Raw genomic sequence first — 16,116 nt, forward strand, 5'->3', positions numbered from 1 at the left:
TTGCAGAGTTTCTTGACGTTAACATTCATGGAGAAATACCTAATTGTGCCTTGGAAACTAAATGGATTTTCAAACAGTGGTGCACCGGTGTTTGTTAAAAAGAAAACTGAGCTGGGAAGTGAAGATGTTAAAGACATAAACATGGAAACAATGGAAAATTACAAAACAGATTTAACAAAGGAAAGCAACTATGTCAGTATTTTATCTTACAAGGGGAATTTACATTGGCATAGACTAATGTAATATATGTCTGTATATATATATATATATATATATATATATATATATATATATATATATAATGCTATGTTGATTTTGATAAATGTCTAAAGAAAAAAGTGTTTTAATAAGATGATGGGCCACCATGTGCACTCAGTTTCAAAGCCCTCTGACATCTTCATGTCTGTGTGACAGCTGGAGGGATCAAACACTGCTCTGTAAATGGTAAATGGACTAGTTCTTATATAGCGCTTTTCTACTCAGAGCACTCAAAGCGCTTATACAACCTGTTTTGCATTCACCCATGCACTCCCATTCATACAAGCACTTCCATCATTAATTAAGCTAAGTGCTTTTTTAATTAACTAGCATTCACACACATTCATACTCCGACAGAACGGTCGGAGAGCAACTTAGGGTTAAGTATCTTGCCCAAGGATACATTGGCATGTAGCCTGGAGTAGCCAGGATTCGAACCACTGACCTTCCGATCAGTAGGTGACCTGCTCTACCTACTGAGCTACAGCCACTGTAAGATATCCATTTTATTTTGAAGGTTGTGGAGAGTGCCAACATGTCAGTAGAGGGAAAAAAAAAAAATCCCACAGATTTTTAGTTAGGTTGGGATCTTGACGCATTATGACTCAAACTATTCAGTGAGCTTTTCTTTGACTTGCCAGCCATCTGTATCACTGCTATGCTAAAAAGGACAACCTGTGGAAACCAGTTTTGTAGATCATATCAGAAACTTCAAAATGTTAAAGAATAATGAAGTCTGAGCATGTTTTCAGACATTGAGTATTTTATTAATTGCTTATAGGTCTAGATGAAGCAGCAGTGACCACGAGACTGGGCAAAAACATGATCAACTTTTGTTTAACATATTTTCCAATGTTTGCTTTCTTTAGCACTTTTATTTGTACTCTTGGGGTGTACTCACACCAAGCTTTGTAATCCTGACTGTCCTTTATCCCAGTCTAGAAGCAGCATTTCAACTCCTCCCTCTCACTACCTCCAGTGCACACATTAATACAATTCAGTTCATGATTTTACTAACAGGCTTGTGACAGTCCATTCACTTGTCTTGCAGATTCATTATTCAGCAGTGATTTTGAGTTTGGGATCAGAGGTAGCGGTCATTGAGGATCCCTTTGATTGGCTTGGGTGGGGCTGGCAATCAAACAGATGCCCAATCCCTACTGAAACACACCAGAGTTCAGCAAGGTATGCCACTGGAGTCTCACACACAGACATGTATAGACCAAACGGGAGCACGCCCTTACATCAAATCTACCAATGACTCAAACCAATAAACTCATGGCACAAGGTTAACTTCTCCCAGTTTATTCAAATTACAAACATCCAGCACCAGTTTTGTGCGTTCCAGCTGTGAAATACAGAATGTTTGAGACTAGAAAATAAAACATCCCCACTGAAGAGAGTTGGCAAAACCGTTTGATGTTTCCTGTAAGAACAGCGGTTATTCAGAGCTATTAAGTTATTTGACGAGATCACCAAGAGCTTGGTTATCTGAACATCTCACCACCATATACATACACACAACACTGCGCTCATCCACAGTGAAGAATACACATACTGTAGCATCAACCCATCAGCCTACAGGGAAAAAAAAAAAAAAATTAATTGGGGGGGGGGGGGGGGGGTGTCACTGAACAGGGACAGGTGTGTGTAGATGTGTGTGCACCTCTACATATAGCGCCACAAAATATCATTTCCTGTTTATCACATTCACATATTCTCAGATGGCTGTTTGCAGAAATACACACACACGGGTTTATGGGACAGATTTGCTCTCTGGTTTGCCGTGTTAACACTTCCCTTTATAGTGACCGAGCCAGCTTCTCTTCTGGGATAAATTATACCTAATTCTGGTCTCATGTGAGATGGGGCCACAATAAATAGAGATAAGTGAGAAAGCGCAAGAGGGGAGATAGATCGATAGGAAACAAAGCAAGACAGACAAGCGGAGTGAGTTCTGCCTCTTCGCCTTCAGGGTAACAGGGAGTGACCTGGTGCCAGGACAGCCAATCACAGGAGGATCCAGACTAGTTTAGACCAATCAGACCACTTCAGTGAGAAGCCTCTGCCTGATGCTGTAGTTTAATGGCAGTACAGTCTTGTCACAACAGCATGGTGACTGGTTTCTCCAGGAACTTGCGGAACTCTGCGAGCCACTGAGCGCCGACCGCCCCGTCCACCACCCGGTGGTCACAGCTCAGCGTCACAGACATCATGTTGGCTACATCGAACCTACAATGACACACTGCGTTAGACAGGAGTTTAAAACTACACCCATGTTCAACTTGTTAATACACTGTTGTCACGACACTGACCCTTTTTCATTGTCAGCTGGCATGAGTCGTTTCTCAGAGCCTCCGACAGCGAGGATGCAGGCCTGAGGAGGGTTGATGATCGCTGAGAAATTCTTGATGCCAAACATCCCCAAGTTGGAGATTGTGAATGTACCTCCCTGATTGGGAAAGGAAAATTCTAATTTGAGAATGACCATTAAAAAGAAAATCATCATTCACTCAGAAGTTAGGGTGGGGTGGGGTACATGCCATACCTGGAACTCATGAGGCTGCAGTTTGCCTTCTCTGGCTTTAGCAGCGAGAGCCGTCACATCTGAGCCGATGGCAGCTAGTCCCTTGATGTGGGCGTTAAACACTATGGGTGTAATGAGGCCACTGGCTGTGCTCACTGCCACGCTCACATCCACCACATGGTTCCTGGAAAATTTAAATAAAGTCAATACTGATGATGGCACAGTAATCTCGTCAATGTGACCCTGTCTAAATCAAGAGACGACGTACTCCGAGCACCCTCTACTGGTACAACTATGAACTACTATCCTCTAAGAAATGACATCATTATTCTAACAAGCTACTTTCAGATGCCCCATTATTCACAAAAGGTCACCACAGTGTAGCTCTGTATCTTCTGATTTGGCAGATTTATTAAAAAAAAAAAAAAAACGCACACGCACACACCTAAAGGGATGAGAGTCTCCTCCTGAGATGGTTTCCTTGTTAGGCATGTAAACCACTACACTATGGAGCCACTATTATGCTAATCCAACACTGTTCAATTCTCTTAACTTCTTACGGTAAGAATTCAGTCACATGCAATGCAGGAAACTGATTACTGTGTAACTGACTTCATATATATACACACCAAATACCATGGAAACAAGTCCAAGCAAAGTTAGAAATCATTTAGATACATACATTAATAAAAATTGTAAACAAAACAAACTTATTTTGTCTACAACTTATCAAGTTAACAACTTAATTTCACTGCATATTTTTGTGATTTTCTACATCCCAGCTGCTGCGTGAGAAACTCCAGTCTACACTAACAGTGATTGTTGCTTTTGGCTGTCCAGCTTTCACCAACAAGGTTTATGATTTAAATGACTTACTGGAGTAATCTTCCCCGACTGCATGCAAACACTGATGCATGCACTCATTTAAAAACATTAGATCCAAAGAAGCAATGGCTAATACTACAAAGCAAGATGGTGATTTCATGATTTCTGTTTGCTGCTTATAGGAACCAAACTTCATGTGACAAAGTGTCTCCATGAGCTTTTACTCACTGACGAATGACTGTGTCCATCCAGGAGGAGTTGCATTCAGGAACCTTGAGGCAGGCCAGAGCGCTAGCTTTGATGATGAAGTCATTCACACTAAGCTTGATATTCTGGGCTTTCACCTCCTGCAGAGAAGGTGAGGTTGTTCATGAGACACTGGAAATAAGGCCTTAGCTTAGTAATAAAGAGTCTTAGTTATGACAATTAACAAGCAAAAACTCACAGCATTGAGCTCTTTTCGAAGCTCAAGCACTTGGTCCATGTTGACATCTACAGACAAATAATAGTGGGGGATGGTTTGCTTGGACTGCATCAACCTCTGAGCGATGACCTGCAGGAGAGACAAATATATGCACTTTAGCTTTGATCCATTATTCATCATGGAGAGGAATGAGGTGTGCTAGCTGAGTCTGTTTTGATAAATGGAGTACCCGCCTGTGGGGCAAAATGTGTTAGCACAGGTCAGAGATAACAGAGCTACACAGAAATCTCCTCAGGACATTTGCCTCCAAGCTTTCAACAGACCAGCACAGGACCCTGCACAGAAGGCGCCTCTCATGAACTGACTGCTAGCAGCGGAAGTCATCACAGAATGTAATGGACCATCAAAAGGCAGGTGTGTGGGAGCTCTCACCTTGCGGATGCTGCTGATAGGGATGTCTGTGAAGGTGCCAGTTGGTGCTGCTGCAAATGCTGGAGCAGCTGGAGTCACGGTTGGGGTGGGAGCAGCAGCCTGCAGAGGAAGTGATTTAATCTGCATTACATATAACAGAAACTGAGCTGCAGAGTATAAACACCAAGATAGTTATGTTTGGGCATAAGAATTGAAAAAATAAATAAATAAAAATTATCTATTAAAAAGATAGTGAAAGCCTGACAGACGGACAGAAAATAAAAGTGATTCCTAAGTGCCTCTCGGCAGGCAACACAAAAACTGCCAGTATTACATGTGTATAAACAAAAAAAATTAACCATTAAATAAAATTAAATTGTCAGCATCACTTACGGGTGCAGCCTTTGGTGGAACAAAGTTCTCAATATCTTTCTTGGTGATGCGTCCATCGGGACCTGAACCTGAACGAACATGAACACAAAAACTGTCGGTGTATTTAAAAACCAAATGCACCAAATATTCAGCTCACTTCCAACACATCTTGGTTACCTACCCCTGACTTGAGCCAGGTCAATTCCTTTCTCAGCAGCGAGTTTCTTGGCAAGCGGGCTGACGAACAGGCGACTCTTCCTGGGTGCTGCAGGGGCGGCGGCGGCAGCAGCAGCTGGAGCAGGACTGGGTGGTGCAGCAGCTGGTGCTGCAGCCTGTAACATAAGCAGTGTTCTTAAGGCTTCTTAAAATTGAAACAAAGGCCATATTTGAACGTACAAGTTTTTTGCAAGACTCACCGGTGCTGGAGGTGGTGTGGCAACCTCAACCACCCCAGTTTCGACGTAATCCTTGAAGGCAGCAATGTCGCTTTCTTTCTCTACAATGATGCAGAGCGGCGTTCCCAGGGGAACATCCCGGGTTCCTTCTGCCACCAGGATTTTAGCCAAATATCCCTCCTCCTGCACCTCAAAGCCTGTATGCAAACACATGGAAGGCCTGTGGTCATAATTAGTCTTAAAAGCTACTGAAAAACAGTTTTTCCATAAGAGGTTAAAAATTTGAGGGGGGGGCTGCAAGAGCGATTATATTTTTTCCTGTAGTTCTCACAAATGCTCCACGATTGAGGTGTTCAGATACTTTGGATTTACCAATGGTCGCCTTGTCAGTTTCAATCTCAGCTAGCAGATCTCCTTCACTTAGCTTCTCTCCAACCTTCTTCTCCCAGCGCTGCACAGTCCCCATTGTCATGGTTGGAGAAAGAGCAGGAAGTGCAATCTGTAACATACATCAAATTCACACAAGCCTGAGTAACACTAGTCCAGACTGAGACACACCCTCTCCTATCTTCCAAATTACAGAGGAAATTACTTCAAGACAACCCCTGAAGGGACTAAATTGTGTTATAGTGACATTCATAGCTCAAGTGAAGCCAGGGACAATTTTGTGGAGCGGCCTCTAGAAAATTAAAGCCTCCGTCGCTTTGATTAAATGATGAAACTATAAAACTATCTTTTGTTTTAACTCTTGGAAACCACTTTGTTAAATAAATACAGTAAGGAGAGAAAAAAAAAAAAAGTCTTAAACAAGACATTGCAAATACTACCACAGTTGGTCACATCCATGGAAACTGTTTAAATCCATATACAGCAGCTTTATTTCTACACGTCAGGGGATTTGATCAAACCTGAGCTATGTATACAGAACACAGCATCTGTAAGCAGTCTAAATCACACAAACCTGACGCTCTCACTGTACCTTGTTTATGTGAGAGCTTGCTTACCTTCATGTGTGTGGGGTAAGAGCTGCCAGGAGCTGCAGGTGAGGCTGCTGCACCAGCAGGCGGAGGAGGAGCAGAAGGAGCAGAGGCAGCAGGTGAAGGAGTGGCACCGGCTGCTTTGATCGAATCAAGTGTTATGTCCTTAAAGGCTGGGATCAAGTCAGGGCTGCAGGGCAAAGCACACAAATGCTAAGTATGAATTTACACAAAGCACAACTGTTTCTACCTTTAAGGCACCCTGTGAGTTTTAAACCTTCCGTTTGACTGTAGCAACGGCAATTTTTATAGCACATTTCATTGGATGTAAACAATGTATTAAACATAGAATAGTTTTTTTTTCCTTTAAAAAAAAAAAAAAAAAAAAAAAAAAAAAGCACAGGTGCCAACGCTCAGGTTTGGATTCAAGGGGGGGGGGGCCAAAGTGCTGTTATAGTAAAAAGTGTGAGAAGTTTAATTAGTCTAGCTTAAACAGTATGCATCTATGCTGTGAATTTGAACATCCTAGGTGAGATCGTTTCAGTTACAGCCAACTTTATTTTTTTGGGGAACAGCTGCTGACTCAAACAGGCTTTTTCTTCTAAACAGCTGAGCTAAAAATCCATAAAACTTAAAATAAAAAAAAATAAAAAATCCATGTTCACACAGTCTGAAAGCACCCACAGGACACTTGGATTTAATTCTTGGAACAGTTAAAAGATCTGCACCTGTTGACCTGAGATGAGTGAACAAATCAGATGTACTTTTTTGGATGGTTGAGTGCTTTATGAACTGACTGAAGGATTTTAAAAAGGTGTCATGCAAGAGTGAATCTACTCGGTGCACCAAAGCAGCCAGCGATGCTAGCAAACATGACGTAAACTAAGCAGCATTAAAACTTTTTGTAGGGGTTTTATGAGGATTCAAGTGTATTTATTGTGTTTGTTAAAGCTCTAGGATAAACAGTGTGTTTATAAGGATGCATGCAAAAATGAAGAGGGGGGGAAAAAAAAAAAAAAAAAAAAAAAAAAGCATTTTGCTGCCAAAACAAAACCCAGTGCTCCTCACTTAATATTCAGTGTGACAGGGACATTACAAATATCTGCAGCATTTTGTCAATCAAAAACATTTAACCAAATCATTTTTCCAATTATCAAAGTACTGATTGTTTCCATTACTATATAAAAATTTTTTAGCAGGCCTCAAATTCAAGACTATCCAAAAGGCACTAACTTGTCAACTGTGATGCAAATGACAGATCCAACGTTGACATCTCTGGTTCCTTCAGCAACCAGGATCTTTGCCAAATAGCACTCCTCCAGCATCTCAAAACCTACAGTGGCCTTGTCCGTCTCTACCTGCAAAGAGAGAAATTATAAACGCATACAGCAATCATGTTCTGCAGCCGCGTGGAAATACACAGCTCCTAACCTCAGCTATGAGGTCACCCTCGCTGATTTTGTCCCCCTCCTTCTTCTCCCAGCGAGCGATCGTTCCCGTCTGCATGGTGGGTGACAGCGCAGGAAGCTCCACCTGAAGAACACCAAACAAATAAAATCATGACCAGCATCAATAATTACCCTTAAATAAATAAAATATGCATTATCCTTTCAGATCATCCTCACTAGGAACTTTTCAATGTGGCACACAAAATACTGCCAAAAGCCTAGTGTTGTAACTGAAGTTGCTACATCATCATCACCTCATTCATTGCTCAATAAAATGACCCCCGTGCACTTCACCACAGCTGATTTTTATGGTAGTTTTATAAACAGAGTTAAATGACACACGACTGGTGGAGTGACTCACAGGTAGAGGGACTGACAAGTAGCTTTTGATTTTGGAGCCAAAACTGGAGGGTTTTATTCAGGCTCACAGTCCCACATCTGCACCTAAGATCAATTAATCTAATGAGCATGCTTTTGGACTGTGAGAAGAAACTGAAGCACTCAGTTTCATGACTTGGTGGACAGCATGCAGTTTTCACAGGGAGAGGTCCCAGCTGATGAGGTTTACACCAGGAACCTTATTTGAAGCCACTAACTATCCAAAAAATAAAAATAGTTATCTAAAATTGGAGGCTGAGTGTCAGTTAAACTTCACTTTTCAGCTACCAGCTCCCTCCAGGTCCTCTTGGCTATTGCAAAGACACACACACACACACACACACGCGCGCGCAATAACTGACTTCACAATACACTTTTGTCACTTTCCTCATGAACATGGCATTTTAAAGCTTTCATAGAATGACCATGTTGTGTGCACAGTACACCATGTGTAACTGTCTCAGGTACGACCTAAAATTTAGATAAGGCAGAAACTCTCACGTTTTATAGCCCTGGTACTCCCAGGGGCTCTCGTGTTTGGGGACACCGGTCAGGTGAGAGTGGTGTCATTCAGGAGAACCACAGCACAAATGTTCACGCTAGTGTCCGATTTATTTAGCTCGGGAATGCAGTGAAACACGGAGAAACTAAGCCTGGAGCTGCTCAAAGCACCAAAGAATGGAAAATATTCATATTCAAATGACAGCAACGGCAGAGCTGAATTTCCACCTAAGAAAGCGTTTTTAAAAGTAGCATTGTCAAGCAAGCAGCTTCTGTCCCGTACTAAAGGGACGTCATGCTAGCTAAAACGGTGAACATGGGTGCTAGAGCAACCTGACCCCGGGTCCGGTAGCCTTACCTTCTGGTGTGGTGGCAGGCTGTAGAAACGCTTGCACTGACCTCCACCTGCTAGCTGGGGACAACGCAGGAGGGTCGCTCTGTGGCTGGAGCCCAAAGACGCGACCCGGGATCCCGCACCGTAATGAAGCCGTCTCAGACGGCTGGTTCCGGGAGCGGAGCGGCAGCTGAGCGCGGAAGGCCCGGCCGGGAGGGCACGGGAACAGCGGAGCCCAGAGGACGGCCTCAGCCGCAGGATTAGACGAAACATGTCGCAGCGGTTGAGATACTGCACAGAGCTGGTTAATAGTGTATATGTCTCACACCCGCATCAGCGATACAGCAGAAGTGAGGGTCTCCGCTCCCTGACAGCCGGCCCCTTTTTAACTCCTCACTTTCTAATGACCTCCTCCAGCCCCAAACACAACGATTTACGGCTCTCCTGCTTGTCCTGCCGCAGCTTGATTGCTCATGTCGTAAAATGGTAGCAGTTCAAATTTCAGTTACCAAAAAAAAAAAAAAAAACAAAGAACAAGAAAAAAAAAACCCCACCACTGTCAGTAAAACTACAATCATACAGAAATCAAATAAACTAAAGAAAAAAAAAAATAATAGAGACAGTTTTAGCGATAGTTTTGCTCCAGTCACAATGACCACATGATGGCAGCAGATATTTGACTGTGAAGTTTTGCCTGGGTCCAGACCAACCTGAGAATCTCGATTTCAGCCAAATGCATTCTGGAGAAAAGTGTTGTGGTCAGATAAGACAAAGATTGAGCTATATGACCATAATAACAATAGCTCCTCAACGGAATCACTACCAAAGGCCCGCTGATGACAGAAAGCTGCTATTGGTGACAATTTCCAACAACAAAAACTCAATTTCAACCAACTGTAGAGACATTTTACAAATGGTGAAAAATGAAAACATGATTTGGAGGTTCTTTGATTAAAAAGGCCATTTTGGAACTCCGCTGTCTTATAATTACCAAGGCGGATGAAAGGAGCTCCTGCATGTCGACAGTGCACAGCAAATTGTGAAGTGCATATTTAACACTTTAAGAGTAAAGTTTACTCCAAACTTGGTGACCATTTGGGTCCAATTTCCCAGTGTTGAAATAACACTGGACATTGGAGTTAAATAAATAACACCAGAATAGTGTAAAATTCTTACACTTGGAGAGTATAAATTAACTCTTTTAACGATTTAATTTGACTCTTTCCAGACTGGCAAAGAATAAAAAATAAACTCTGATAGGGTGTCTAATCTATATGATATGGAGTACAATGTACCATGGAAAACAGAGTCTATTCATCACCTAAACAGAGTGAATTCTAACTTTATTGAGTTGATCTTTGACACTTGTATCATTGCGTACTATAGCTTTAAAATTCAACAACTCCCTCTATCATTTGTGCACTCTTACAAAGATACAATTTAATATTATTAGAAACATTAACTCTCAATTTAAAAATAATTTTACAGGTAAAGTGTTAAAACAGCAGTATGTCAAAGAGTTCCAAGTATACAGAAACTTGAGGAAACAAAGGACATCCCCCCTTCATCTAAAAATCCAATTTTAACAACTGCCAGAATTGTCTAAACATTTAGCACTGGACTGCACCTTAGTCATTATCCACTGTGAACAAAGACAACCCCAATTAACAAAATGTGAAAGCTGTAAAAGAAATGCACCATCAGTTGCATCAAAGCAGTACACTTTGGCAGCAATTTTGACTACAACATAAACATCCAGGTTTATAACAAACAAGTTTATGTGAAAAGAGTTCCTCTAAAACATGTCATCTACAACAGCACATGCACAAGAACCACATGGTAGGAGTAATAATGCTCATCAAATCCAAGTGTCTCAAAGTGTTCAGCCACAGCAAGAAAGAGCTTCGCTCCGAGATCCTTCACCCAGGGGCTTTCGTGGCACAGACCAACATCCATATTATAAATGTTGGTCTGCACACAGGTTCCCCATTTTTCCATTAGTTTTGATGAGATTTCCTCTCCAAACATCATTTGGAAATCCTGCAGCACTGCAAAGAAAACAAAACAAAAACAAGCAAAAATCTGCATTAAACTATAAATTACATGAAACATCAATTAAGGAGAAAACATGATAAACTACACTGAGTTGAGGTGAGAAGATAACGCTCAGCTAGCCACTATTACTGATGTGACCTAAAGTAGGTAAAGTTAAAAGGAACAGCCAAACTTGACTGGGGTGTGTACACACGTACATGTCAGCATTAAGAAAAGAAAAATGCTTTTCTGGATTTATTAATGTGTCAAAGCAGCTGTGAAGAATAAAGAGATTTTCGAGCAAAGCCTTCATCTTAAGATTTTCTGTTCAAAGTGGACTCACCGGGCCTTTTGTATCAAGGACTCTTGGGAACACACTGAGGAGGGTCTCACACTTCTCAGAATCGTGAATCAGTGCTTGTCTGTGCTGAAATGTTAGCTCCATTTTCAAGAAGCTCTGCCATTCATCTGTGGTGCGCCTCAGAAGGGAAATGGCCTCTCTGCACTGGTCACCCTCCAACTGATGCTCTGCAGTCACAGACCTTCCAAACTGTGGTACTCTCTTGCTCCATGGATCTTGACCGGTGCTGCTGCTCCTCCTGCTGAGTTCGCGCTGCATGTTTTTTAGTTTCCAAACGATGTAGCCTTCATTACTTTTGGAATCATAGAAGTGCTCCTACAGTGAATAACATTGTTTGCCAGGAATGTTTAATCGTTAAATAATCATTACAATATCTCTCTAAAACTTTTTACTCAATGGGAATACTCACATATCCTTTTTCAGTGTACGGATCTTTCAGACAAGGGAACAGGGTGACAATTCCCATTGCATAATGTGTCCTTACATCCATCAGTGGAGCAGTCCTTAACAAGATTGTAATATTAGACTTTGATGAGATTTTTATTTTTATGTGCAGCTGATTGTCCTGTCTTTAAGTGTAACAAAAACAACTTACCCATTGCTGCTACAACCATGTTGACCAGTTTCCGTCGTAATGGGTCTTTAACCCCCCCCCCCCCCCCCCCCCCCCCCCCCCCCGTTTGTCTGTATTCTTTAGGTATCTTTTCTCCCCCTGGCTTAGCATCCAGGAGTGTTTTGACAAGCTTAAGTGTTAAACATCCAAAGTTATTGAAGTACAGGTTTATTTTGCATCCAAATACATTTGTCAGCCCACTCACATTTTGTCAGTTTGCAGCTCATATATACACACAACTGCGTTTAAATAAGAATGTAAAGTTTAATTTGGAAGGTAAAATATTAGAGAAATGCAGTATCTGTCTCTCACACAGCTATTAGATTGGCCCCACTCCATTCCCATATAATTTAACCGATTAATTTTATGTAAATAAAGTGAAAATATCACCTCTTTGGCTTGTAAGGAAATGTCATCACTTGAATCTCTTCTTAGGGACATCATCAAGGTGTCATCAATGCATCGTCGTTTAGGGGACATGAAAGAAAGCTCAGTGTCTGATGACACAGTGAGTGTGTCTGTGCATGAAGACTGCACTGGAGTTTCTAAGGAGAAACCAGCAATACAAAGATAGTGGACCACCATGACATAATTTGTGCCTACAATGAGAGAATGATTTTGTCTGTGATGTAACTGAAGTATGAAAAAAAGAAAAACAAAACCTTCTGAACTTTGTATACTTTAACAGTTTTAGTTGTATGAAGGCTTAAAAACAGCTTCCATTACTTTTTTTTTTTTTGCTGCCTTTAAAATTTTTAAGTTTCGTATACAGTCTGTGTGTACCATTATCCATTCAGCGCCGAATGATATGCCGCTTGGCTATCATGCAGGAGACGAGGAGTTTGTTTATGGAGTCTCTGGTTATTATAGCGATCTGTTCTGGTTTAATTAATTTAATTTTATTTATTTGGGACAATGCACATTAATAAAACAATCAATACTTAGTACAGATTGTAAATGAGCCAGATTATAGCATATTTGCTAATTTGCATCTGTAGTCCCTAGGCAGAAGGACAAACAACAGAAAACGTCATGAATATACAATAGTAGTAAAAGACAACACATTGACAAACATTAAAACAATATACAAATGGAAAAAGAAAAAAGGAGAAAAAAAAAAAATTAGTGAAAGTGCAAACATGTCTGGGAACTTTTAATGAACTGCTTAAGGTGCTTTTTAAAAGTACTGTAAGTGGAGCATTCTCTGATGTTAGTCGGTACAGTATTCCAGAAATGACCCCCTCTGACTGACAGAACCGTTTGTCCAAAGGTTGTTTTTCTACGGGGGACCTCAAGGTCTCCTCTGGAAGAGGCTCTGGTGCCAAAACCTCGGTCAGTTCTTGATTTAATGTATGTTGAAAGTGGAACTGGAGCTAGTCCATGAAGAACTTTATAGATCAAGCAGCTATTTTTAAATTTAATAAAATTTTCAAAATTGAGCATATTGTATTTTTCCAAAATATTACACTGATGATATGATAAGGGCTTTTGATCAAGGATTTTTATAGCCTTTTTAAATAATATTTCTATTGGTTTTAAGAACGTATCTCCAGTGAGTGACCAAGATGTAATGCAATAATCTATATGTGATAATATCATTGAATGTAGAAAAACCTTAGCTGAAATAAGTGGCTACAGCTGAAGTAAGGAAAAATAACAGCTGACCTTCTCTGCACAGCGAGCACAACACACGCACGCACACTCACAGCACAGAGCAGTGGAGGCGTGGAAAAACTTGTCAGCGCTGATCCACTCATGTTAAAGGGTCGGGTTTTTTTTTTTCTTCCAAATACTGGAAATCCATCACAGCGACAGATAGCATGGAATGCTCTGCATTAAAATTAAATGCATTAAAATTGATAATAGCGTTTCGTCATTAAATTGCAGCGGTGAAATCCTCAGCCCAGTACAAGGGCACCTATAAAAATAAAGCTCCTTGAGGCGAAAACCAACCAACCAAGATTTTAAATTCAAACATTAATAAATCAATTGGGCAAATAAAACAAAATTGTCTTGTCTTGTGTCCTATGATTAGCGTTGCATTTCCTGTTTGGGTGCAATGGCTGCATTATTTGCAGCAGCTGCTTCTTCGAGGGGCAGTGCTGTTTATCCACTGTCAGAGGCCACGAGATGATCATCTGTAACCTTCACTAATGCTGTTTCTGTACTGTGATGAATTCTGAAACCTGACTGAAACTCTTCAAACAAACCATTCCTCTGCTGTTGATCGGTTTCAATGATCTGTGAGAGAAGAGGAAGGTTGAAGATTGGCCTATAATTAGTGAGGACAGCTGGTCAAGTGATGACATTTTGAGTCCTGCTTTAATTATTGCCACCTTAAAAGCCTGTGGTACATAGCCAATAGACATGTTGATGGTTTGGAGGAAGTGACTATTGAAGTTAACTCAGAAAGATCAATTGGAGAGAGTTTAGATAAATACCAGCAGTGCTGAAAGCAGCCAAACAAGAAGACATGTGGTTGAGATGGTTATGAATAATTCTTTCTCTGTTAACATTTTTTTTGTGAAGAAATTCACAAAGTCACTAGAAAAAGCATTTCCTGCACAAAACGTAATGTGAATGCATTTTCTGCTGAAATGCCTAAAAATATATGAAATAGCTCAAACTTGATTTGCTGAAAGAGCTTAACCAGTTTGGAAAGCTAAAAAAAAGAAATGAAGAACAAAGCAATGCTATGTGGTTGCATAATATTTTTGGTTCAAGTGGATAAACTGTAACCACTTTATACACAGTTAGGTAGTTTATTTAAGTGGTTCCCAACAGTCTGAATTATTCAATCATTTTTTATCTCTGGGCTTTTAATGAAATCATGTAAAATGTTTAGAGGTGAAATCTCTCTGTGGTAGACCTGCAGGAAAAGGGTCATCCAAGCTTTAAATTAACCTACACTATATTGCCAAAAGTATTCAGTATGAATAAGGTGTGAATGAATAGTGCAAGAAATTGTAAAGCATCTTTGAGTACATTGAAAAGAGCTATATAAGTTTAATGCATTATCCATCTTAATCACTGAATTCAGGTGTTCCAATCACTTCCATGGCCACAGGTGTATAAACCAAGCACCCAGGCATGCAGACTGCTCCTACAAACATTTGAGAAAGAATGGGTCGCTCTCAGGAGCTCAGTGAATTCCAGCGTGGTACCGTGCAACAAGTCCAGTCGTTAAATTTCCTCACGTTGGCCACATGAAATGAGAGTGGGGTCAGTGGATACTGAGGAGCATAGTGTGCAGAGGTCACCAAATTTCTGCAGTCAATCATTGCAGACCTCCAAACTTCATGTGGCCTTTAGTTTATCTCAAGAACAGCACACAGAGAGCTTCATGGAATGGGTTTCCATGGCTGAGCAGCTGCATCCAAGCCTTAGATCACCAAGCACAATGCAAAGTGTTGGATGCAGTGGTGTAAAGCACACCACCACTGGACTCTAGAGCAGCAGAGATGTAGTCTCTGGAATGATGAATCACTTAGTTCCAGTGAAAGGAACTCATAATGCTTCAGCATACCAAGACATTTTGGAGATTTTATATATATATATATATATATATATATATATATATATATATACACACACCAAGTAAATTCAAACTTAATTCTTGATTTTTCAAATAATTAAAGATATATGCTGTTCAATCCACCCTGAAAAAAGAACATTTCAAAGAAATAATTAAAAGCCCAAAATAACCATGACATTCATGCTCATAATGAGTGGATACAAATTAATCACTACAACAGTAGCTTTGTATAGTCCAGAGTCTGAACCTTTCTATCCAACCACGTTATGTGATACTAGGCAACACATGGATGGGAACAATGCACAATGAATGTAAGCTAATTATTTTAAGCTCAGTTTGTAACCCCTAACATCTAGTTTTGTGCTTTTTATTTTAATTCTCATTGCCCAGTAGTTACAGTTGCATCAAGAGTTGTAATTACAATTGCTCTGTGAACAAACACGTAAATCAAGTGAAAAAGCATTTTGAGACCATTCGCTGGTTTACTTTAATTTTTAACATCACCTTGGGCAAACAGCTTGTAATGGATTCATATTTATTTACACCCCCTCCCCCAAAAATAAATAAATATATGTATCATAATATATGTATCAAGAAAAGAATGAAATATTAACTGATCATCATGCAAGAGATTACAGAATATGTTCTGCATCAGCTGCAATGACTGAATCCATGGAATCCCCATTCATTTCAGGTGAAATAAAGAAATAAAGACATTGCTAA

The 16,116-nt window shown here is 40.5% G+C and overlaps 1 protein-coding gene across 1 annotated transcript; it reads right to left on the reverse strand.

Annotated features, from left to right (window-relative positions):
* Positions 1 to 1,541: 1,541 nt before the first annotated feature.
* On the reverse strand, positions 1,542 to 9,123 carry dlat (dihydrolipoamide S-acetyltransferase (E2 component of pyruvate dehydrogenase complex)). The gene is made up of 14 exons (XM_030745981.1): positions 8,875 to 9,123; positions 7,621 to 7,722; positions 7,423 to 7,547; positions 6,217 to 6,379; positions 5,585 to 5,711; positions 5,234 to 5,409; positions 4,999 to 5,149; positions 4,839 to 4,906; positions 4,467 to 4,565; positions 4,056 to 4,163; positions 3,839 to 3,957; positions 2,807 to 2,969; positions 2,574 to 2,710; positions 1,542 to 2,490 (listed from the first exon to the last, which is right to left on the reverse strand). The coding sequence occupies exons 1-14, from the start codon at positions 9,121 to 9,123 to the stop codon at positions 2,361 to 2,363; spliced, it is 1,917 nt and encodes a 638-aa protein (XP_030601841.1). The 3' UTR covers positions 1,542 to 2,360.
* Between the last annotated feature and the right edge of the window lie 6,993 nt (positions 9,124 to 16,116).

Source organism: Archocentrus centrarchus, chromosome 14 (genome assembly GCF_007364275.1).
Source record: "Archocentrus centrarchus isolate MPI-CPG fArcCen1 chromosome 14, fArcCen1, whole genome shotgun sequence".
NCBI lineage: Eukaryota > Metazoa > Chordata > Actinopteri > Cichliformes > Cichlidae > Archocentrus > Archocentrus centrarchus.

Excerpts from the sequence above, each read along its gene's own strand:
- dlat (XM_030745981.1), bottom strand. The coding sequence starts at position 9,123 with ATGTTTCGTCTAATCCTGCGGCTGAGGCCGTCCTCTGGGCTCCGCTGT. Across the intron at positions 5,150-5,233 it reads CCACACCACCTCCAGCACCG|GCTGCAGCACCAGCTGCTGC; the intron begins GTGAGTCTTGCA and ends CTTATGTTACAG. Across the intron at positions 4,164-4,466 it reads CTATCAGCAGCATCCGCAAG|GTCATCGCTCAGAGGTTGAT; the intron begins GTGAGAGCTCCC and ends TCTCTCCTGCAG.